The 24,367-nt window shown below is 51.3% G+C and overlaps 3 protein-coding genes across 3 annotated transcripts in view; all 3 read right to left on the bottom strand.

The window, feature by feature from the left end:
• CLPTM1 (CLPTM1 regulator of GABA type A receptor forward trafficking) overlaps positions 1 to 12,100 on the bottom strand; it is a 38,128-nt gene extending 26,028 nt beyond the window's left edge. Inside the window, exons 1-2 of the mRNA XM_004388791.2 lie at positions 11,858 to 12,100; positions 5,049 to 5,161 (exon numbers count right to left, since the gene is read on the bottom strand). Coding sequence (XP_004388848.1) covers positions 5,049 to 5,161; positions 11,858 to 11,929 — 185 coding nt within the window. The 5' untranslated portion in view covers positions 11,930 to 12,100. The remainder of the gene's footprint in view (positions 1 to 5,048; positions 5,162 to 11,857) is intronic.
• A 6,371-nt stretch (positions 12,101 to 18,471) lies between these two features.
• Positions 18,472 to 19,246, bottom strand: APOC2 (apolipoprotein C2). The gene is made up of 3 exons (XM_004388790.1): positions 19,186 to 19,246; positions 18,847 to 19,006; positions 18,472 to 18,559 (listed from the first exon to the last, which is right to left on the bottom strand). The coding sequence occupies exons 1-3, from the start codon at positions 19,244 to 19,246 to the stop codon at positions 18,472 to 18,474; spliced, it is 309 nt and encodes a 102-aa protein (XP_004388847.1).
• Positions 19,247 to 21,198: 1,952 nt separating this feature from the next.
• Positions 21,199 to 23,557, bottom strand: APOC4 (apolipoprotein C4). The gene is made up of 3 exons (XM_004388830.1): positions 23,482 to 23,557; positions 21,829 to 21,973; positions 21,199 to 21,364 (listed from the first exon to the last, which is right to left on the bottom strand). The coding sequence occupies exons 1-3, from the start codon at positions 23,555 to 23,557 to the stop codon at positions 21,199 to 21,201; spliced, it is 387 nt and encodes a 128-aa protein (XP_004388887.1).
• Positions 23,558 to 24,367: the final 810 nt, after the last annotated feature.

Here is a 24,367-nt window from a genome sequence, read left to right as displayed (position 1 = left end):
GAATTTTAGCCGGGCCCCTTGGCCACCCAGAATAACGACTACAATTCTAGCCTCCCGTACACTGGGTGGGAATACATGGTGAAGCTCTGACTAATAAAATGTTCTTATTTTTTTTTTTAAAAAGAAATAAAAAGTGTTATGTGGGGCTTTTGGGAAGTGTCCCTAAAGAGAAGATATGTTCCTTCTTGATTTCCTCCTCCCTCCTGCTACCTAGATGTGATGGCTGGATCTTCAGCAGCCATCTCAGGCCACGAGGGTAAGGGACATGATCTAGCGACGGTAGAACAAAAACCCAAGAAGTCTGGGTTGCAGAAGACTGCAGAATCCTGGCCTGCCTACGTCCACACTGGTACATGAGAGAGAAATAAACTTGTATTGTGTTAATTTAGGTTTCTTAGATACACACAGTTGTGTAATAAATAAATGATTCAAAAAAAACCAACAACAAACCCACGGCCATCAATTTGATTCCGACTCATAGCAACCCTGCAGGACAGAGGAGAACTGCCCCACAGGGTTTCCAGCAGCAGAGCACCACATCTTTCTCCTGCAGAGCCGCTGATGGGTTCGAACGGCCTAACTTTTGGTTAGCGGCCAAGTGCTTATTTACTGTGCCACCGGGGTTCCTAAACGATCCAAGTACTTATTAACTACAAGTATAAAAAGCAGTATAGCAGAGAAGCTCAGAGCCTAGCTTCTAAACTACGATACTTGGATCTGAAGCCCAGTTCTGCCACTTACTGTGTGACCTTGGGCATGGCTCTTAACCCCTCTGGGCCTCCACTGCCTCTTCTGCTAATAACAGTCCCTACCTCATAGAGTTGTTGATAAGCATTAAATGCACTGATACATGTAAAGTACCTAGAACAAAGCCTGAGAGATACACAATAAGCGCTTTTGAAGTATTAGCTATTAGTGTTGTTATTTTCATCATAGGAAAAAAACAAAGAACTTTGGGGCAGAAAAACACTATGAGGGAATTCTGCTGGGGGTGGTACGCCACCCTGCTGAGCCCAGAAACACAGGCTCGGGCATAGGGACTTGCCTCAGCCCGAAGAAGCCATGGAGCCCTAGGTCTAGTGTCTCAGGGGCCACGGCCCAGCTGAGCCATCTGCTGCCTCCCCAAGAACTCCCTGATGCACACGGCTGGGGAAGGTCTGGAACCAGTGCTCTCTGGGGACCCCTCCACCTCCAAGACAGGCTCCCATCTTAGTAAATACACACGCTGAGCGAGAGGCTGGGAGCAGGACGCCCACGAGCAGCTCTGCCTCCGGCTTAGTACGTGGCCTGTGGAGTCCCACCCCCCTGGGTTCCTGGGTCCCCACGTGTAAAACAAGGAGACAAGACCAAACCTTTGGAAGGTTCTAGGTCCCCTCAGTCTCCTGAATAACATCTGTGTGAAGCTGTATGCCCACAGTTCCAGGTACCTCTCAGAGGGCTCATGAACATTCCTGTCTATTCACGTATCCCAGGCTGGGCAGCCCTGCTCCAGGACGAGGTGCCTGCAGGAGACCAGCCTGCCCCTAGTGGCTTTACAACTTATTGGGGTAAGCAAGCCAAATAACATGAAATACTCCTCCTCCAAATGCAAATGAGTATTCCATGTTCACATGGTTGAGACATTTTAAAATTACATGAAAAGATATATAAGGAAAACTCTCCCTCCCATCCCATCCCTTTATCTACCCTGTTCTCACCCAACTCCCTGCTCCAGGTAACTTTGTTGTCCTTAGCTGTCATCGATGCTGACTCACAGTGACCCCATGTATGCAGAGTAGAAGTGCTCCATTGGGTTTTCAAGGCTGTAAACTTTCAGAAGCAGATTGCCAGGCCTGTCTTCCAAGGTACCTCTGGGTGGGTTCAAACTGTCTACTTTCAGCTAGTAATCAAGCGTTTAACTGTTTGTGCCACCCGGGTAACTACTGGTATAATTTCCATGGGGATGTGCCCAAAGCCATGGACACCACCCCTGGCCCCTAAAAAAACTCACTCTCACCGAATCTGCTTGGAGCTTCTTTTTGGAGTTCAAGGGGCCCTGAAAACAAACCCTGAATCCCATTTAGGAACTCTATACAAGATAGTCTCTGAGCACTCACCCAGCCTGATGTTTGGTGCTGCCTAACTCAAAGGAAGGGGGCAGTGGTGATTCAGTGGTACAATTCTCGCTTTCCATGCTAGAGACCAGGGTTCGATTCCCAGCCAGTGTACCTCACGTGCAGCCTCCACCTGTCTGTCAGTGGACGCTTACATGTTGCTATGATGCTGAAGAGGCTTCAGCAGAGCTTCCAGACTAGGACAGATCAGGAAGAAAAGCTTGGCGATCCACTTCTGAAAATCAGCCAATGAAAACCTACAGATCACAAGAGTCCCATCCCCCACTGATCATGGGGATGGCGCAGGACCATGCAGCATTTTATTCTGTTGTGCATGGGGTCGCCATGAGTCAGGGCCGACTCAGAGGCAGCTAACAACACTTCTAAGGAAGGAAATGAGCTTGTACTGTGGCTGTATTATAAAAGTCTATGTTAAGGCATTCTCTCATATACTGATGTGGAAAGCTTTCTGAGATACATCGTTAATGAAAAAAATCAAGCTGCGGAACAGTGGGTAAAATGTGCTACCTCTTATGCGAAAATGAAGGGAAAAATAAAAATACGCTTTATTCATAGCTGCTTGGAGCATGAAAAAAAGAAATTGATATAGATGAAAATTCTAAGTCATTGCTTGGACACGGGGGCAGGGGACTGGGAAGAGAAGGGACAGGGCTCTGTGGTCAACAAAGCCTGGGATAAATGGAAGTCAGGAATGACTCCCAGGTTTCAGGGCTGGGCACAATGGGAGGTTTCTTTCCTGCCCAGCTTATCAGTGTCCTGTGTGACGTTCTCAGAGGGTACAAGGTTCTGTCCCACCCAGAATGGGATCAGTTGACTGTGTCAGTATCCAAGAACAATTTTTCAGTTATTTCTCTTTATATTTTCTGTGTTTTTTTTTTTTTTTTTTTTGGTGAAAATATACATAATAAAACATGCCATCTCAACAATTTCTACAGAGCCAGAGTAAACTGTCTGGTGATTCAAGATCATGGAGGCCCGTGACTTTTTAATTTTTTTTTTTTTTTTTTTTTTAACACTGAATAATAAAAGCAACCTGAAAAACGATCGTGGCCAACATTTACAGAGTACATGCCAGGTCCTGCGCTCATGGCTGACCCAAATGCTCGTGAAATCCTTTCAATGACCCCGTGAGCTAATGGTCAGGATTCATAGGTGGAAACTGAGGCAGGTGAGGGGCAATCACCTGACCAAGTCCCACGGCTCAGGGGTGGCGGGGGAAGGACTTCATCCTCACACACTACATGATGTTACTCCTCCCAACTTTATGAGCTGACTCCTTACTCTGGACAGGGAGGTAGCTACCAATTTTTCTCCATTTTAAACAACTGAACTAGGACCATCTTTCAGTAATCCCATCAACGCCAACGACACAGGTATGTCCTTAAAGGATGGCTACCGAGATTTTCTCCTCCTTGTTTACTTTCTCCTTTATACTCTCGTGTATGATTATTTTATCTTGTACAACGTTAGTCGAAGTTTAGGAAAAAAAACCAGGAAGACCTTACGGAAGAAATGAGTAGTTGTCCCCCCAGACCACTATCTCCTTCTTCCTCAGTAACAGAAGCCCTGCTGGGAAGTTCCCAGAATAAAGAGCACAGAGACTGGAGGAACCCCTAAGACTATGGCCCTCAGACACCGTGCTAACCCAGAACTGAAACCGCTCCCAAAGCCCACTTTTCAGTCAAAGATTATACAGATCTATAAAACAAACAACATATGTGAGGAACATGCTTCTTAGTTCAATCAAACATTCGAGACCAAATGGGCAACTTCTGCCCAAAAGCCAAGGCAAGAAGGTCAGAAGGGACAGGAACTGGACAAATGGACACAGGGAACCCGGAGTGGAAAGGGGGAGAGTGTTGTCACATTGCAGGGATTGCAACCAATGTGACAAAACAGTACAATATAAATTTTTTAATGAGAAACTAACCCGAGCTGTAAACTTTCACCTAAAGCATATTAAAAAAAAAGAATAAAGAGCATGTTTCCCAGACTCCCTTGCAGCTGGATGTGGCTGGGTGGGGGCGCCCTAGCTAAGGGGATGACAGCTTTTAAACAACTCTGCCGTGTACCTCCTTATGGCTGCTGAGGGGAGGAGCTGACTGCCTAACTGCAGGGCCTGGACTCTCAACCATTTTGCTAATATACTTCTCCAAAAGGAAACAGAAAAAGTGTCTGCTATGGATTGAATCATGTCCCCTAAAAAGATAAATTGAAGTCCTAATCCCTGTACCTGTGAGCAAGTGACCTTGTTTGGAAATTGGGTCTTTGCGATTATCATCAGTTAAATTAACATGAGGTCACACTGGAGTAAGGTGGGTCCTCATCCCACCTGAGTGGTGTCCTTATAAAAGAGGACAGAGAGAAAGACACAGTGGGAAGACGGTCAGGTGAAGACAGAGCAGAGACTGGAGTGATGCACCTACAAGCCAAGGAACGTCAAGGCTCACTGGCCATCATCAGAAGCTAGGTGAGAGGCATGGAACAGACTCCCCCTCAGAGGCCTCAGAAGGAACCTAAATGGCCGACACCCTGATCTTGGACTCCCAGCCTCCAGAAGTGCAAGAGAATAAATTTCTGTTCTTATAAGGCACCCGCGTGGTGGTACTTTGTTACGGCAGCCCTAGGACACTCACGCAGGGTCCACTTTGTAGATGGGCACACAAGGCCCGAGCAGGAAGGCGAGGGTCACCCGGTCTAGGTAGACAGACAGAGCCCTGGCTCCACAGCTGCATCTCCCGGGCCTCAGCTAGAGGCTGGGCTCCAAGAAGGCAGCCCTCACCCCACTGCCCAGGAATGGGTGCCCGAACCCACACATGAAGGATCGCCACCAACACAGTAATGACGGTCACCTTCAGGGACTTTGACTTTCTTCCTCCTGCTTCTCTTACTTGAATTTTTTTAAGGACCGAAACAAGAGTCCCGTCTGCTCACCTGAACAGCACGCCCTTGATGACCTGCCAGGCGTTGGGTGCTGGCTGGGGTGGCGGGTTCTGGGGCTGGGTCTCTGCCGGCGGGTCCCTCCCAATGCTGCCATTGCTGGTGACCTGTGGGGACAGAAGCTAGGTGAGGAGGGAGGATGTGACCTGCAAAACTGGGGCTGTCTCAGGCTCCACCATGAACCAGGCCCCGCACAGGGCTGAGCGCAGAGCAGACACTGGACCATCATTGGCAGAATAAATAAAAGCACCCAGGAAGAGTGACGGGTCTTCTTCCTTCCAGAGGGAAACACTCCCCAAGCGCCTCCTCTGTGCTGGGGACACAGAGGGGACCAAGACAGCCCTAGCCCTGCCTTCCTGGGGCTCACAGTCCAATGAGGGGACAGCCCCGTCCCCACACAGCGACAACCCAAAGTGGGCAGGGCTGGGAGAGCCAGGGGTACACTTTGTCCAGCTTGGGAGTCATGGAGGGCTTCCTGGAGGAGGCGGACGTTGGAGCTGAGACCTAAAATACAACAAGCTGGCCCGTGAGAGGAGGTGGTGACGGAAACAGAGTGTTCCAGCAGAGGGAATGGCTGGTGCAGAAACAGAAGGTGAGAGACGCAGATACACAGTCAGGTTCTGAGGACCGTCCACTGTCCCTGGGGCTGGAGCCCAGGATGCAGGAAGGGAGCTGTTGGGGACAACGCAGGAGGGGCCTGTGGCAGGTGTCAGATTCTGCAGAACTCGGGTTTACCTGAAGGTCCTCCCTGGGCAAACAGATCCTGGGACCTCCTCTGTACCAGGCCCTGTAGGCTCCTGGTCCAGCAGGTGAGACAGACATAGAGAACCTCACCAGAGCACAGGCCATGCCCATGAAAACAGCAGCACCCAGCACACCCCAACACACCACCCTGTGAGGCAGGGACTGCCAACATGGCTGCTTGGCAGCTAAAGAAATGGAGGCTCAGGGAGGTGAGGCCACTGGTCTGGGTCTCTCAGGAAGCACGAGGACCACAGGTTGAGCAGGGCGGGGGAGTAGGCAGGGCCGCCACCCTGTGGGAACATGTGCACTTGGACGTGGAACCGAGGACACAGAGAATCTCTGGATCTCAGGTTTGGACCTCTGGCCAAGATGGGAAAATTCCTCCCACCTCTCTCCTCACCCGCTGCTGCCTTCCCAGGTCCTGCCTGCCTTCCTCCTCCCCCCAGCCTCCATCCCCCACACCCACCCCTTCTGAGGGCCCCCGCCACCCCTGCCCCAGTCCCACTCATCTGCGAGGTCTTCTTCTGTCCACCTCTCCCACCTGACTGAGAACACCCAGGGAGCGGGGACACAGGCCCATGTGGCCACAGGGCTGCCACGGGGCTGAGGTCAGTGTTTGTGCAATGTGTCCCTTGTCACCAGGAAGAGCTCGTCCCTGCCATCCCCCAAGGTATGGGACAGCACCATGGTAGAAAGGCCCCGGTGCTAAACGGGACAACCAGACTGGAAATCGTGAGAACGTTCATGTCTGTGAAGAACGCAACCAACGTCACTGAACAACTTGTGTTGAAACTGTTGAACTGGGGCCTAAACCACCCAAAATACAATCAAATATTATTATTTTTTTTAAAAAAAGGTCGTGGCCCTGGTCCACGGTTCTTCGTGTGGGTGTGTCACTCCACCTCTGCCCGGAGGCCCCAGTGGTGAAAACACCTGTGTTTTGGAAATGAAACTTTTCCTTCCTTTGTTGAGAAAAGTATTTCCTGAGCACCTACTGTGTGCTGGGTTGAGGGACCCGTGGTGCGCTCGCAGCTGTGTGCCCCGCCCTCCCGCAGCTCCCAGTCCAGAGGGAAACACACACGCTGAACAGTAAACAGGACAATTAAAACTGGGAAACAGAAAACGGCTCTGAAGGCAACAAGCAGGGGGGTGACAGCTGCCGAGGTGGGGACAAGAGCCCATTCAGGGCTGGAGAGCCAGGGAGGCCGCCCTGACGCGCTGCCTCTGAGGTCTGGGTGAGACCCTCTGACTGGGGCAGAGGAGCCACACGGGGAGGAGAGGGAAGGTGTTCTGGCTGGGAGAGGTGAGCGTGTGGGGGCAGGGGGCAGCTGGGGGATGGAGGCCAGACAGGCACAGGGCACCCTTGTTCAGGGCTGGCCTCCTTCCTGGGGGGCGGCTAGGGGCCAAGTAAGGGTTTCCAGCAGGCCTGAACTGATTCATAATGGAAGTAAAATCTCTCAGCTCAGGAAAGAGGCTTGAGGCCAGGCCGGGACTTGAACCCAGGTCTGGCTGACTCCCAGGACTGTTCTCTTCCCTACAGTGGTGGCCAGTCTGACTGAGAAGTTGCCCAGGGAAACGCAAATTAAAACCACAAGGAGATGCCACCTCACACACTAAACCCATTGCCATCAAGTTGACTGCGATTCATGGCAACTCTGCAGTACAGAGTAGAACTGCCTCATAGGGTTTCCAAGGCTGGAATCTTTAGGGCAGCAGACTGTCACATCTTTCTCCCAGAGCTGCTAGTGGGTTTGAACTGCCGACCTTTCAGTCAGCAGTTGAGCACTTAACCACTACGCCACCAGGGCTACTTTCACACCCGCTAGGACGGCTATAATCAAAAAGACGGACAAAGCAAGTGTTGTTAAGGATGTAGAGGAATTGGAACCCTCATACGCTGCTGATAGGAATGTCAAGGCTGGGAGTTCCTTAAAATGTTAAATATGTGCCTACCATCCAAACTAGCAATCAGACTCCTAGGTACCTACCCAAAAGAAACGAAATCATACATCTATACAAAAGCTTACACTTGAATGTTCACAGCAGCAATATTCATAACAGCCAAGAGGTAGAAACAACCCAAATGTCCTTCAACGAATGAATGAATAAAGACTCTGATGTATCCCTCCAATAGAATACCATTGTTGCTAGGTGCCGTTGAGTCGCTTCCAACTCATAGCGACCCTACGTACAACAGAATGAACCACTGCCCGGTCCTGCGCCATCCTCACAATCGTTGTTATGCTTGAGCCTGCTGTTGCAGCCACTGTGTCAATCATCTCATTGAGGGTCTTCCTCTTTTTCACTGACCCTCTACTTTACCAAGCATGATATCCTCCTCCAGGGACTGGTCTCTCTTGATAACGTCTCCAAAGTACATGAGACGAAGTCACGCCATCCTCGCTTCTAAGGAACACTCTGGCTATACTTCTTCCAAGACAGATTTGTTTGTTCTTCTGGCAGTCCATGGTATATTCAATATTCCTCACCAACACCATAATTCAAAGGCGTCAATTCTTCCATCTTCCTTATTCATTGTCCAGCATATGAAGTGATAGAAAATACCATGGCTTGGGTCAGGAGCACCTTAGTCCTCAAAGTGACATCTTTGCTTTTGAACACTTTAAAGAGACCTTTTGCAGCAGATTTGCCCAATGCAGTATGTCATTTGATTTCCTAACTGTTGCTTCTATGGACGTTGATTGTGGATCTGAGTGGAATATTACTCAGCAACAAAAAGGAGCCACTACTGATCCACACAACAACTGGGTGAACCTCAAAAACACTGTGCCAAGTGAGAGACCGAACATAAGACTACGTGTTGTACAATTCCATTTTTGTGAAATTTTTAGAAAAGACAAAACTACAGAGACAGAAGGCATATCAGTAGGGAGGGGGCTGGCGGTGGAAGCAAGGCCTGACTGCAAAAGGGACCCTGAGAACTTTCTGAGGGGATGGACGTGTTCTACAACTAGACTGTGGTGATAGCTGCACCACACCCACACACACAACTGCACACACTAATAGCCACTGAGCTAGATATTTACAGTGGGAGAATGTTATGGTTGTTAGTGTCTAAATTATGGTTTCCACTTCCCTCAGAGTAAGGCAAAGTCCTCACCAAGCCTCCCAGGGCCCCCTCTAACTGGTCCGTGCCCTATCTCTCTTCCTCACTCATCTGCTCCAGCCAGCCTGGCCTCCTCGCTGGGCCTTCCTCTGCCAGGCACATCCCACCTCAGGGTCTTTGCACTTGCTGTTCCTTTACCTGGCACACTTGGCCCCCAAGTATATCCGCACGACTCCCTCCCTCACCTCCCGCAAATCTTCGTTCCAATGTCACCTCCTCAGGAAGGCCTTCCCTGATCACCCTATTTAAACTGCAACCCTCCTGCCCCCCACCCTCACTCCCTAGCCCTCTCCCCAGCTTTAGTTTTCTCCATGGCACTTACGGTCATCTGACCTGCCATACGCTTTCCTCATTTAGACTGTTTGTCCCATCCACTCCCACAGTGGTGACAACAGCCCCGGCCCTGACTTCCTGAGGCTCACAGTGCAGGAGACAGACCTGTCCCCAGACAGTGATGACCCCGAGTCAGCAGGGCTGGGATGGGGGAACCCAGGGAGCCCAGAAGGGGTGCTTGACCCAACTAAGGGTGTCATGAAGAGCTTCAGGTGAGGGGAGGGCTGGGAGGGGGCATCTGACTAGTAAGGTTAATCAGGTGAAGAGGGGAGAAGCACGCGCTAAGTCTGTGAGGGAAGGGATAGCAAAGCACACTCTTGGAACTGAAAGAGGTTCCGAGTGGCTGATACCTCTAGTCCAGTGGTTCCTGACTGGGGCAATTTTGCCCCTCAGGGGACATGGGGCAATGTCCGGAGACATTTTTGGTTGTCACAATTAGGGGTGGGGGTACTAATGGCACCTAGTACGTAAAACCCAGGGATGCTGCTAAATTAAACTGCACGGACCAACCCCCCAAGAATTATCCAACCCAAAATGTCAACAGTGCCAGGGTTGAAAAGTCCTGGTCTAGTCTGAAGAAAAGAGTCCAGCTACTGAAGGTCTTGGCTGCCAAGCTAAAGAATTTGTACTTTACCCTGAAGGCAAAGGGGTAAGCCCAGGAAGGTTTTACATAGAAATGGGACAAGAGGAGACTTCGTGTGTCTGGAAGCTCAAGGCAATCAGCACAACCTGAGCCTCAGTCTCTCTAACTGCCCCCTCGCCCAAAAATCAACGGAAACTTAGAGGGGGCAAGGCTTCCTTTTAGCAAGACTGGGAAGCCACTGAAGACAGGGACTGAATCTTCATTCCAAAACTAACCCAACAGACATTTCCTGAGGCCGTGCCAGGGGCAAGCCCTGCTTGGGACCACTGACAAGATGCAGACTAGGTATGCTGGCTCCATCACACAAATCTCATCCTGGTGTCCTCCCCAGGGAAGATTACTTTCCCCTCCTGGTGGCGCAGTGGTTAAGAGCCACAGCTGCAAATCAAAAGGTTGGCAGTTTGAATCCACCATGTGCTCCTTGGAAACCCTATGGGGCAGTTCTACTCTGTCCTATAGGGTCACTAAGAATTGGGATCGACTCGACAGCAAGAAGTTTGGTTTTTTTGTTTTTGGACTCCCTCAGGAGCCCTGGTGGTACAGTAGTTAACAGATTAGCTGCTAACCAAAAGGTCAGCAGTTCGAATCCACCAGTCACTCCTTAGAAACCCTATGGAGTAGTTCTCATCTGTCCTGTAGAGTCGCTATGAGTCAGAATTGACTCAATGGCAACAGGTTTGGTTTGGGCTCCCTCAATCCCTGGCACAAACTTTTACCACCACCCTCATCACCTAGGATTATAGACTGAAACCTGTGAGAGCCGGAACTTGATGGGACTGCCTTGTTTTTCTGGGTCTTGCAAGTTATCTGCCTTTGACAGGGTGCAGCTTATCACTTTTCTATCGCTATTTCTACTTCGTGGGAAATATTTGCATTTTCCTTCTCTGGCAGGTTTCTGCCTCACACAGGCTCCGGCTTTCGCAGGTTTTACTGTAATTCCTTGTTCCCATGTTAGTCTCCTCTCTCACTCCCCTGACGGCAGGGACATGGCTGGAGCCATCTTTGTGGCCCATCACAGGGGCCTGTCCATCTCCTCCATTCACCACTGGAGAAAAAGAAAGGCCCAAACAGGGAAAGAAACCAGCCCAAGGTTACACAGAAAGTCAGCTTCATTCTCCTCTCCCAACACACACTCCTCTCCCCTGTGCTGCCTCCCACATTTCAGTGACATCCCAGTGGGTGGGTCGACAGCACCCTGCTGTCACTTCATCAATTCCCCAAATGCCTGACAATGGCTGCCTGAACTCAGACGCTCTGCAGCCTCGGTTTAGTTAAGCAGGCAATAGGTCAGAAGTCACTAGCAACCTGGATTAACTCCCCCACAGGACTGATTTAATACTAAAAACTCATCCATCCCAGACGTGACCACTCTGGACTATCAATGCCCGATAACTTCTACACGGAATGGATCCCCAAACCCAAGCTGGGTGACCTTCTCTGCAAGGCCCTAGTTCTCACTGTTCCCCGGATTCCCGTCTGTAAAATGGGTCTGTTCGTCTCCACAGCCTGTGCCCTTCCTTACCCACGATGATTAACTGGCTTCAATAAAGCTAGAAAACTCACAAGTAATCACTGCCCACATTTCAGGCAATGCGAACAAAACGCTGAACGCCAAACCACTCTAGGAACGGTTCTGGAGCCTGGAATCAAGGAGTCGAGAACCCAGGGCGCCTGAGTACAAGTCTATCCCCTCTGGCGCCACTGTCTCCCCGGCTCGAGCAATAAGCCTGGTGGCCACCCCGCGCGAGGGTGCAGAGGACCTGGCGCGCAACAGGGCCCCGCTCCTGGCACTGTCCGGCCTTCCGGGCCGCCCGGCCCCGCTTGGGCCCGGTATTCAAGGTCCCTCTGGGCAAGGCGACCCCAATGCACGGGATTACTCGGAAAGGGGCAGGACACGCCCCGTGGGAGGCCCCCCGGGTGGGGATGAACCCCTCAGGCCCCTCTCGGCCTCCGTACCTGACCGGAGCCACCTCCCCCGGCCGCCACCACGGCGCTGCCGGCCCCGTCCGCCTCCTGCGCCGCCGCCATCTTCCTGCTCCGGGTCCCCGCCCCCACCGCTAGCCCCGCCCCATCCCCGACGGCGCCAGCGCGATCGCGCGAGATTTCACACCTGGAGCGCCCCGCCGAGCCACCGTATCCTGCAAGAGGGCCTCAGCCACGCCTCTGGGGCGAACCGTTTCCGGCTGTGAAAAGGCCAACTCGGCCACCATACTCCCTCCCCCCCCCCATTCCCCCTAGGCCGTTTGTTTTCACGTAATAGACACACTTCATGCTCCAAACTCCCAGGACTTTTTCAGCCAACATATGCGCTTCCCACAGGCTCTAATATTTCCGCCCCCTCAAATAAACCCGCCTCTTCGAGTTATATGAGCTTTCCAGGTCATCCTACTCCCTTCGCCCTGCCGATTCTTCGAGTCCTTTCCGTTCCATGTTCTTGTGCTTTTCCGGCCACCGTAACGCTCCAAAACGCCCCGCTGGGGCCACGCCCCCTATCTCATTAAAGGTACCTTTCTGGACACCGTACCGCGACGCAGGGAACACAGCTTTTGCCCAGTGCCGTTTCGTCCTAACCCGTATTTGTAACACATAGTTTCCTCAGACAGTTAGGTTATAGTCTTCTCGTGCATTCAGGATTTCTATTTCAAGATTCTTACAGCCACCACACCTATAAATTGGACCCAGTCAGCCCCCTCCCTCAAGCCTTAGGGGGTGGTCTGGTGTTTTTTTTTTTTGTGCGCATGCGCATTCCCGTAGTGGTTTCTGCTTTCTAGCAAACCTCGCAGCCTTTGATTCGGCTTCAAGGGTTCTAAAAACTCCATAACTTTTTATTAGCTTGGGCATGTGCTGAGCGACCCCTGGCCTGGAAAGGGTATTATGGAGGCCCAAAGAGGACAGGAAATTCTCAGCGGCTGTTACATCTTCAATGGTTTGGGTGGAAATCTGACCTGGGTTCAAACTCTGGTTGTGCTACTGACAGTTAAATGATCCCAGATAAGGGGCATATCTCTAAACGTCAGTTTCTTCCACTTCTATAAATAGGATTTAAAAAAACAAACAGTTGGCTGTAGTTGATTCAAACTCATGGTGACTCCATGCGTGTCAGAGTAGAACTGTACTCTGTCATTTTACTCTTTCCTCCACTTTCCTCTAGGTCTCAGCCCTTAGTAATATCCCCTTCTCCAGGAAGCTTTCCCTGCTCCTCCTCCCAAAACTGGATCCCTCTCAGCTCCCCCAGACCCTTGGGCTTCCCAACCCAATCCCTGACCACTTTGTGTGGCCACTTCCACGGATAGGTGGGTGTCCTCCCCTATGTGGGCAGGGCCAGGGCTGTCGTGGTCACTGCTAGGTCTCCAGTACTGCCCAGGGCATGATTGCTGAGTGAAAGGATGAGGTTCCGAGTGCAGAAGGTAATTGATGTACTTACCTCTGTTAAAAATAATAAAAACTCACCGAAATTTGAACATAAGGTTTATTATGAGCAATTATTCTACATGCATATGCCAAGCCCAAGCCGGTTGCCATCAATTCCTACTCATAGCGACCCTATAGGATGGAGTAGAACTGCCCCATAGTTTCCAAGGAGCACCTGGTGGATTCAAACTGCCAACCTTTTGGTTAGCAGTCATAGCTCTTAACCACTATGCCACCAGGGTTTCCATATGCATATAGGGACACCATTTTGATTCCAGAAAAAGCAAATGACTCAAAGAAGCTAGGTACAGTGAGGCTATACAGTGACTTACCCACTGCCGTCGAGTCGATTCTGACTCATAGCGACCCTATAGGACAGAGTAGAACTGCCCTGCAGAGTTTCCAAGGAGCCGCTGGTGGATTCGAACTGGTTAGCAGCTGAGCTCTTAAGCGCTATGCCACCAGGGCTCCATAAAGTGACTTAGGAGATAACATTGGAGTCATTATTTCCTGTCCTAGAATGTGACCCAGCTGGAGCTGTACTCACAAAGACACATCAACTGGGCCCTGAGGTATAAAGACAATACATAGGACTATCTTGGAAAACACCTTTTAGGGAAACTTTCACATAAACAAAACATAAACAGCACAAAAGACCCACATACTTTACACTCTTATCTTTTTTTTTATTAGCATTTAGTGCATAGTAAGATTTGTTGGACCAGTGAGGACCCTCCTGATTGTCGTTACTGAAGCCCGTACCAATGATTGTTAAGTAAGACAATTTAAAATGTAGAATTACAGAGATTTAGCAGTTTCCAGCCAATCTGTGAAAAGATGAAGCTTTCAATGGTTTTGCTCATTTGTAATGTTAATTTATACTGAGGATTCTGTAAAGTCCCTCAGACTCGGGCAGACATGGCTCTGGCAGCTTACTTGTCTGTTTCCTACTTTTGCTTCTTTGAACATATGCCCAATAAAACCTTGCTTTTTGCTTTACTAAACTTTGTGATGTTTTTACCCTAGAACGAAAGAGAAGAAGAGGGGAAAATATAGAAGATCAACTATTGGCTAATCTTAACATGATTTATTGAACCGAACCCTGCCTTCCCCCTTTACTGAGACAATGGATGTCAGTTTGCTTCTGGCCTGACTGCTAATAATTTGGCCCTTCACCCACCTGCAGCCAGGAGCCTTTATGAGATGTAAATTAGGAGGTAATGATTTAACAACTAAGGAGCCCTGGTGGTGCAGTGGTTAAAAGTGCTCGGCTGCTAATCAAAAGGTTGACAGTTTGAATCCACCAGCCACTCCGAGAAAGAAAAATGTAGCTGTCGGCTTCCGTAAAGATTCCAGCTTTGGAAACCTATGGGGCAGTTCTACCGTGTCCTATAGGGTCGCTGTGAGTCAGAGCCGCCTCCATAGCAATGGGTTTGGTTTGACAACTATCCTTTTCTAGCAGGATAAGACAAATTTATATTGCTGTAAAGCAGTTTCTGGTAGGCTTTTGCAGTGTGGGTCAGGCTTTTTATGGTTAATATTTGGTTTGTGGATAAGAAAAACCTTAAAATAAGATGTCTGTCATTAATTTTCCTATTCAACACCTCTGACGGCCAACACAAGGGCAAGAAGGAACCTTAGAAATCTTGCCCAGTCCCGCTGTCTTGCAGATAATAATGGTAATGATGAAAGTTCTGTGAAATGGTCCAGTGAGGAAGTGAATATAGGATGAAGGCACCCACACAGGGGAAGATTGAGGTTTTGTGAGTCTGCAGCTTTTATGTTTCAGGGCCCCCTTTTTAAAAAAATACAAAATTGCCTGTACAAATTTAGGTTGAGGACCACGGAAGGCCCAGGCAAGTGAAGGGCTTTGAAATATCCAGCTTCTTTGTGACCTATCTCTGCTCTCAGTTCTAGATACAAAATGCCCCAGTCTGTCCTCTGACTCTCATACACCGCACAGTCCTGATTTATTGAAACATAGGCAGTTCTCAGCTAGACTGTGATCTTGAAGAGGGCCCCTTGGAAACCCCCTTCCCTGCAAAGACCTCCCTCGTATCTGTTGAGTAACCAAATAAATTCTTCCATTCCTAACTCCTAAGTGAAATACAGACCAGATCCACTCTGACGTCCACTAGGGGGCGCCCAACACCGACCAGGAGCTGTGATTTCCGGTTTTAAGGGAGGCGGGGACTGGACTTTTGGGTCCAGAGAGCAGGAGTTGAAGACCCAGACTCCTAAGTCTGAAGGAGGAAGGGTCTGAGATCCCTGATTCTAGAGTTCTGGGAGAGGAGAAGTCTGGGGGCTGGGTCCTGAAGGAAGTGGAGCTAGGTTGGGGGTCTGAGAAAGGAAGGAGGAGTCTGGGAAGGACACCAGGATTGGTTGGAAGCAGAACTGGTCTGGGCAGTGGTTTGCTTTGGCTTGAGCGTGTGGGGAGCAAGTGGACAGAGCAGGGATTGTTTCTCCAGGGTCCCCCCTCCCCATCGCCCCCTGGGCTTGGCAGCCTCGGCTCTTCCCAGGCCCTGGGGATTTGGGGGCATTGCCCACAACTCCTCCCCGGGGCTCCTGTTTTCAAATGGACTCCCAGCTGCCCAGTCTCAGGACCTGGGAAAAGTGCCCCAATAGTGCTGACAGCCTGGCCAGAGGGCAGTGCCAAGCCGACTGGAGAAATACAGACTCTGAGCCTTGGAGAGCAGCAGCCCTGCCCGTGGGACCCGAGGGGCCAGGACAGAGCTTTGCTCCCACAGTACCTGGGAGTCTGGGCCCCCAGCCCCCTCCACCCACAGTACCTGGGAGTCCAGGCCTCAGCCCCCTCCAACCATAGACCCCAGCACTGTTTCCCCTCAGACCAAGGAGCCCTTGCTTTTTTTACTGGCAGTTCTCCACGTCTCAAATAACCAGTTGCTGTGGAGTCATTTCCGACATGTATCGACCCCACGTGTGTCAGAGTAGAACTGTGCTCCATAGATTTTCAGTGGCTGATTTTTCAGAAGTAGATCTCCAGGCCTTTCTTCCACAGCACCTCTGAGTGGACTGGACTTTCTGTCAGCAGCATGGCACATTAACCATTTGCCCCACCAGGAACCTCACTTCCCAAATACCCTCTTCCAATAACTAACTACTCCCATCCTGACCTGGGGCAAAGTCAGTGCCCCTTTCCCCCAATTTTTGGGCAAGGACAGCTCTCACCACCCTGCTTTGTGAGCCGCTTTGTGATGTAGCCTCTCTGACCAGTGCCCTCCCGAGGGCCCAAGTCCATCACCTATCTCTTGGCCACGCCCTGACCTCTTCACTTACTCTTCTTCATTGCCTATATTGCTCCCTGCAAGGATCCTCTCCATTTACTGGTCTTCTTGCTCATCCTCTGCCTCTCCCCACAGCTACCTGTGGGCAAGGAACTCCTCACCTTATAGTCTCGGATGGGACAGAGAGCACGGCCCTAACCAGGAGCTCATTAAATTCAATTACTATTACTAACCAAGAAGCCCTGGTGGCACAACAGTTAAGGGCTCGGCTGCTCACCGAAACGTCATCGGTTCGAACCCACTCAGCAGCTCTGAGGAAGAAAAGAACTGGCAATCTGCTCCCATAAAGGTTACAGCCTAGGAAACCCTTTACAGGGCTGTTCTACTCTGTCTTATGGGGCCACCACAAAACAACATTACTAACCAGGCAGTGGTGGTTCGGTGGTAGAATTCTTGCCTTCCATGCAGGAGAGACCGGAGTTCAATTCTCAGCCAAGGCACCTCATGCTCAGCCACCACCCATTTGTCAGGACTAGGAAGAAAGGCCCGGTGAGCGGAGGGCCGATGGATCACAAAGCTGTGATCCACCACTGATCATGGCGATGGCGTAGGACCGGGCAGCATTTTGTATCATTCCTTTGTGCGTGGGGTCGTCACAAGCCGGGGACCAAGCTGACAACAACTATTACTAATCATATTAACCAGTTGCCATCAAGATGATACCAACTCATAATGACCACATGTGGTAAGTACTGTGCTCCACAGGGTGTTCATGGCTGTGACCTTGAAACAGATCACAGGAAACAGATCACCAGGCCTTTCTTCCGAGGTGCCTCTGGTGGATTCAAACTGCCAACCTTTCAATTAGCAGCCAGAGTTGCACCACCCAGGGACTCCTACAAAGCATACAGCAAAGCTGTAGTCATTAAAACCACGTGGAACTGGGACCAACCAACGTGGCTTTTTGAGGGGCCACATAAGAGGCTGAAGATCTTTGTCTTTTGCCCGCTGTGTCCCCAGGGCCTGGTAGGGTCTCAGCATTGTGCTTTGGATGAATGTCTGGGAATCACCAAACAGCACAGTCGCTGCAGGTCCAGCCTCTTGGGTCCCAGCCAACCTCAGCACTGCCTTCTGAAACTCAGCAGTAACTTCTAAGCACCCCATCTCGTGTCTGTCAGAGAAGGGTAGGACAACTCATAGAGATGGCACATTTAAAGTGTCAGCCCAGGGCACAACCACTGCCAGAGGCCCCTGCAGGATAGCGGTTTCTGCAATTGTCCTTTTACCGATGAGAAAGCCAAGCCTTAGTGAAGAAGGGCAACCACTATTGACTGTTGTCATGATTATGTATGTTGCTATTCACCTCTTTATTCCTGCTGACCAGGTAAGGGCTAAATGCATACAATAGGTGCTCAGTAAATGCTGAATCAATTGCCTCCCTCTTGGCCCCTGCTGTTGTGTGCCATAGAGTTGATTCCGACTCATAGCGATCCTATGTAACACAGGACAACAGCCAGAACTGCCCCGCAGGGTTTCCTAGGCTGTAATCTTTACATGAGCAGATCACCAGGTCTTTGCTCCCTCAGAGTCACTGATGGGCTCCAACCGCCAGCCTTTCAGTTAGGAGCCAAGCAGCGGGTGCTGCCAAATCTGCTTCATTTCTGTGTGCCTCCGATGATAACCGTGGTGCCACCAGTGCTCCTTCTTGGCCCCTAAGGCCTCAGAAAAGCAACCACATCAAAGCAAATAACTTGGATTTTTTTCTTTTATTGATAAGAATTCAGGCTAGAGTTGGGAACAAGATACTGAGAACTGCTAGGGAGTTGGGGCGGGGTCGGAAGGGCAGGTCAGCAGGGCTGGGGAGCTGGGGCCCGGGTTCGGCCCTCCCCAGTATATTGGGGGGCCTGGCTGTTACTAGTCTCCCTTCAGCATAGACAAGAGCTGGTCAGTGAAAATCCCAGTGTAGGTGGACATAGCTGTTGTGCCTTTGCTGTACATGTCCCTGGGGAGAAAGGATAAACGGTCTGAGGGAGGAAGGGCTGCAGCCCAGACTCCTGGGTCTGAGGGAGGAGGGGTTGAGGCCTGGACTCCTGGGTCTGAGGGAGGAGGGGGCTGGGGGCCTGGACTCCTGGGTCTGAGGGAGGAGGGGGCTGGGGGTCTGGACTCCTGGGTCTGAGGGAGGAGGGGGCCAGGGTCAGGGATTTCCAGGTCTGAGGGAGGAAGGGCCTGGGGCTGTAATTCTGGGTCCTGGATGTGGTAGAACTAGTTCCCTAGGGGGTGGCTAGATACCTGACTTTCTCGTCTACACTGGGCAGGTAGGACTTGTGATACAGGTCTTTCATGGCATTCTTGGCTGCATCCCAGTACCCATGGAGGTATTCTTGCACCTGGGCGAGCAGGGCAGGGCTGGCGGGCTCATCTGCCTGGGGCAGGCGGTTCCCATGGACTTCTGCATTGCGGAGGGGAGAGAGGAGAGCGTGTTTGGGGAGCTTAGGGGCTTGCAGCGGGGTGGAAACTAGGCAGGGAAGGAGTGGGGTTAGGAAAGCTGTCTGGAAAAGGACTGGGAGTTGGGAAGATGCTCAGAGTTCACCCACCTTCTCCAAGACCCCCTCCCCGCAGACCACTCACCAAGTCCCAACACCAGGAGTACAAAGAACAGGGCAAGGAGGTGTCGGTATCGGGCGCCCATGACGTCAGCCAACCTGGAATACTGAGGAGGTATTGTGAGGCGAGCACCCCCCCATCGTCACCAGTGGCCTCTGTTCCTGGGGTCCGGACCCAGTCAGGCACTGGGACCCTGCACCCCCGTCCCCTCCCTGCCTGAGTCAAGTTGAGAGCTGGGTGACTTGGGCCGGGTGCCATCCTTGGGCCTCACTTTCTAACATTCTCCAATTCTCCAGTTTAAAAATTTTAAATTCTAGCATGTACTCCTTCATTCAGTCGTTCAAGAAGTATTTATTGAGCACCCACTATAAGGTTTGAAGCCACCCAGCGGCTTGGCGGGAGAAAGATGAGGCAGTCTGCTTCCATAAAGATTCCAGCCTTGGAAACCCTATGGGGCAGTTCTACTCTGTCCTACAGGGTCGCTATGAGTTAGAATCGACTCGACGGCAACGGGTTTTACTATGTACCAAAAGGTCCATGGGTGGAACAAACACTTTGCACTCAGCTATTAACATAAAGGTTGAAGGACTGAACCTATCCAGCGGCACTGTGTAAGAAAGGCCTGGCAATCTGCTTACATGAAGATTACAGCCAAGAAAACCATTTGGAGCAATTCTACTGTGTAATACATGGAGTTGCTGTGTGGCAGCATCACCTCCATAGCAACAAGTTATGTGCCGAGGAAAGTTCTGGACACAGCAGCCCTTCTGGGGTGAAGTGGAACAGAAATGTAAACAATATTAAATTAGGAAAATACAGAGTGTCACACAGTGACAAGTGCTCTGGAAGGGGGCAGGGTGTCTGTGTAGTCTAGGAAGGTCTCAGGAGAGATAACATATCAGCTGGCACCAAGTCAGTTCGGGAGTGAACCACAGACACTGTTAAGAACCAACACTTAGATCAAGCGTGTTTCTGCTTTGCCAGGCCCTGTTCTACCTGCATTAGCTCATTTAATCTTCATCCCAACCCCAACTGTCCCCGGGAGGGGGAACAGCACAAACAAAGAGTCTATGATTCTAAATTCTGTCATTCCAGTGATTCCAACACCAATTCTCTTGTGGTAGTTCTTGCCATTTCTGACTTAACAATCTTTGCCCCATCCCTGGGTGGTACAAACAGATAACACGCTGAGCCTGCAGCTAACCAAAATGTTGGCGTGGGAAGTCCACCCAGAGGGGCCTTAGAAGAAAGGCCTGGTGATCTACTTCTGAAAAATCAGCCACTGAAAAATCTCCGGAGCACAGTTCTCTCACACACATGAAGTTGCCATGAATTAGGGGGTGGCCCCCCTCCCTGCTGACTACCACCCGCCCCCCACCTCTGTCCGCCTTACCGGACTCTGGCGGATTGTCCTCACCAGCTCCCAGGGGGCAGAAAACAGCTTTATAGCTCTTCAGATCCACCTCCCCTCCACAGCTGCTGCCCTCACTTCCAGCCTAGGCCAAAGTCCTGGCCAACAGGGAGGCTGAGGGGGTGGGGTATGGGCCAAAAGGGCAGGGACATCCCTGAGGTTAAGCCACAGGAAGCCCCTACTCTGAAAATTCACCCCTGAGAGAGACAGGCTCTGTGGGCTGGGGGGGCTTGGGAGTTCTGGGTGCCCATAGAGTGGGGTCTGGAGTCGGAAGCGGAAAGTGAGGGCAGAGTTCAGGTAAGTGGACACTGTTGGGATATGCTGACCCCCACTTGCTCCCCACTCTTTATCCCAAACTGAGGAGCCATGATGTCCCCCACAAGCCCCCAATGGCAGGTCTCAGAACCCCGTGGTACCACGTGGTCCCCCTCCAAGCTCCCTCACTGTCCCTCCCCGGCTAGGTGGCACTTGCTCTACTCATTAATGCGTTAACCGCAAGGGTGGGTGAGTTGGGTTATCTCTGGCCCCATAGGGGTGGGATCTGGACAGACACAGAGAGATAAACTTTTCTTTATTCTGGACTTCGCTGCAGGAGGTAGGAGGGCAGGGGTCATTCCGTGGGCGCTTTAATCCTGGTCCTTCTCCCCGCAGAGGAGCCGGGGGCATAGGCTGTGGGCCTTGTCCAGCAGGGTGTCCTTGGAGCTGTGGAGCCAGGCCTTGGTGCGGGGGCCCAGGTCCTTCAGGTGGTCATTATAGTAGGTCTGCACAAAGCCCTTGAAGGTCCAGGGGCCCCTGCGGGGAAGGGGCGTCACTACCAAGACCCCAGCTGCCCCTCAAAATTCTGCACCATTCACTACTGCATCCTCTGACTCAGGGGTCTCTGCTCCCAACTCCTACCCCTCACTCCTTTCAAACCCCACCCTCTCTTCCTCCCTCAGACCCAGGAATCCAGGCCCCCTGCCCCTCCTCCCTCAGACCAGGAGTCCCAATCCCCAGCCCCCTCCTCCCTCAGACCCAGGAGTCCAGGCCCCCAGCCCCTCCTCCCTCAGACCCAAGAGTCTAGGTCCCCAGCTCCCTCCTCCCTCAGACCCAGGAGTCCGGATCCCCAGCCCCCTCCTCCCTCAGACCCAGGAGTCCTGGCCACAAGTCCCCTCCTCCCACAGACCCAGGAGTCCAGACCCCCAGCCCCCTCCTCCCTGAGACCCAGAAGTCCTGGCCCCCAGCTCCCTCCCCACCCAGCTAGGACGCATCCTCACCAGAACTTCTGCCACCTATCTCTGGCCCTGGTCACCATCGGCTCCACCAGTTCCTTCACTTTGCTCCGCACCTGGCTCCAGCGACTCCCCTCCAGCCTGGGGGTCAGGGTGCTCGGGGTCCCTGCAGGCCCTTCGCTCTGGGACACTAGGTGGGAGCAGAGGGCAGCTTGGGTGGGCCGGGCCCCAGAGCCCTTCTCCTGCCCTGTCCTCCAGGCTCACTCTCACTTCCACTCCTGGGGGCCAGGGCAGTCCCTTGCCCGTCCTCTCACCACCTGCCTTTGCTTTCTCTCTCCCCCAACCACTGGCCCCCGTCAGCCATCGGTCAGCTCGGTTCATCCTCTGTGCCCATGACAGCCTGTCACCCCTCTGTCTGCCTAGTGTGTTCTCCCTCTGTAACCCCATCTCCCTCTCCCCCTCCCGACACCCCCTTCCACCTCCTGATCTTATTGCTGGGAACATCCCCCCTCCCTCAGTTCTCCTGTGAACTTCCTCAGCAGTGGAGAGGGCATGGGACAACTTTCTGCCCCCAGGGGTGGATGAAGTCTTAGAGATACGCTGTCAATTCCTCCTGGTGGGCCAGAGGTTCTGCCTGGGATCACAAGTTGCTTCCTCGCGCAGACCCACCTGTGGTGGTGGTGTTAGCTGTCATTGAGTGGACTCCGACTCATGGCGACCACATGTGTGCAGAGTAGAACTGCTCCACAGGGTTTCCAAGGCTGTGACCTCTCGGAAGCAGATTGCCAGGCTTGTCTTCTGAGGCACCTCTGGGTGGATTTGAACTGCCGAACTTTTGGCTTGTAGTTGAGAGCTTAACCATTTGCATCACCCAGGGACTACTCTCCCTCTGTAGAGTTGGGTAATAGTAGTGCCTTCCTCATTGGGGATCATAAAATATAAGACACTTAGAACAGTACCTAGAATATTGTAGACACATTAAGAAGCCCTAGTGGGGCAGTGGTTAAGCGCTGGTCTGCTAACCACTGCTAACCGAAACGTTGACAGTTTGAACCCACCAGCTGCTCCACAAGAGAAAGATGTGGCAATCTGCTTCGGTAAAGGTTGATAGCCTTGGAAACACTATGGGGCAGTTCTACTCTATTCTACAGAGTTGCTATGAGTCAGAATCAACTTGGTGGCAAGGGGTTTGGCTTGAATTTGGATATACGTTAAATGATGCTTTCATGAATATGAAAATTTTAATTTTTAAATATGAAATTTAATGCATTCTGTTTATACATTTTATGTTTTATGCATATGAAAAATGTAGACGTATTCACATATCAGTACGCAATCACAGACACCCTCACACGTGTGGCCACACAAATAGAAATGCTGCAATCTGTTGCATACATATACCCCTTAGAGACACACACATGCATGTTCACGGATGAACACACACACCCACAGACACAGAGCACAACCACATACTCTTTTACTTATACACACACAAATGCACACCTATGACCTCTACCACACCAGCCCCATGTACACATGACACATAGCTACCAACACTCCTAGACACACACACACACACCCCACAAAGCACACAAACTCCATACCCACATGTCTGCAGACACGCACACCATATGAACAGTCACGCTCACACCCCACTAGACTACAGGGTCCCCACAGCCACCCCCCACTCCTCCTCACCCACTACGCAGGCCAGGACCAGAAGGCAGAAGCAGAGGAAGGGCAGGACCCGGGGCTTGCATCCAGGGAGCGACATTTCGGGGGGCTCCTCTGTCCCTCTGTGTTCGGCTCTTCTGGCTGGGGAGGGAGAGGGAGCACTGAGCAAGGTCCTCCCCTAGGCACCTCCCCACGCCCCTTGGCACAGACTTCAATGACAGGGACAATCAGAGGCCGTGGCTGCCCCTGATGACCTCCCTCCTTCTACCCTCCCTGACAGACTCTTCTGTCTCCAGTCTCTCTCTCTCTCTCTGGGCCTCAGTTTCCTGCTCTGTAAAATGGGGCCTCAACCCATACTTGAGGACATTGACTGAATGACATAATACAAGGAAAGTTATTTTGTTGTTGTTGTAATATATACGTATAACATGACTGGAAGAACTAGATGGTGTCCAGCTACTACTACCAACTGTTCTAATCAAGGCCGCAATAGTGGCCTGATAGAATGGGAGAAGAATGTGGAACAGAATCTCAAATTCCTAAAAACAAACAAAAAAAAGCCACACCTACTGGACTGGTTGAGACTGGAGGACTCCCCAACACTATTGCCCTGAGATATTCTTCAAACCTCGAGCCGGAACTAACCCCTGAGATCACCTTGTAGCTAAATAACAAATTGGCTCACAAAAATAATGAATATCACCTGTGAGTACTGTGCTCCTTTAAAACATCACCTATACAAGACCAAACAGTCAACAATTACTTTAAAACAAAGATGAGAAGGTAAGGAGGCAGGGAAACTAGATGAATGGAAATGGTTTTGGTTTACCGGGGGCAGAAGGGAGGGGGAAACGGGTAGTCATTGTTCGGGAAGCATTGAATTCCTGTTTATGAGGATGGAAAATTTGGC

This window comes from Trichechus manatus, unplaced genomic scaffold (genome assembly GCF_000243295.1).
Source record: "Trichechus manatus latirostris isolate Lorelei unplaced genomic scaffold, TriManLat1.0 scaffold00216, whole genome shotgun sequence".
Classification (NCBI taxonomy): Eukaryota; Metazoa; Chordata; class Mammalia; order Sirenia; family Trichechidae; genus Trichechus; species Trichechus manatus.
The sequence above is the reverse complement of the archived record's forward strand: the minus strand, read 5'-3'. Positions and strand labels throughout refer to the sequence as shown.

Coding starts and splice junctions, on each gene's coding strand:
- APOC2 (XM_004388790.1), bottom strand. CDS start 19,246: ATGGGCGCCCGATACCGACACCTCCTTGCCCTGTTCTTTGTACTCCTG. Junction 19,007..19,185: donor ACTCCTGGTGTTGGGACTTG/GTGAGTGGTCTG, acceptor TCCGCAATGCAG/AAGTCCATGGGAACCGCCTG. Junction 18,560..18,846: donor AGTGTAGACGAGAAAGTCAG/GTATCTAGCCAC, acceptor CTTTCTCCCCAG/GGACATGTACAGCAAAGGCA.
- APOC4 (XM_004388830.1), bottom strand. CDS start 23,557: ATGTCGCTCCCTGGATGCAAGCCCCGGGTCCTGCCCTTCCTCTGCTTC. Junction 21,974..23,481: donor GGTCCTGGCCTGCGTAGTGG/GTGAGGAGGAGT, acceptor GCTCCCACCTAG/TGTCCCAGAGCGAAGGGCCT. Junction 21,365..21,828: donor GATAGGTGGCAGAAGTTCTG/GTGAGGATGCGT, acceptor CCTTCCCCGCAG/GGGCCCCTGGACCTTCAAGG.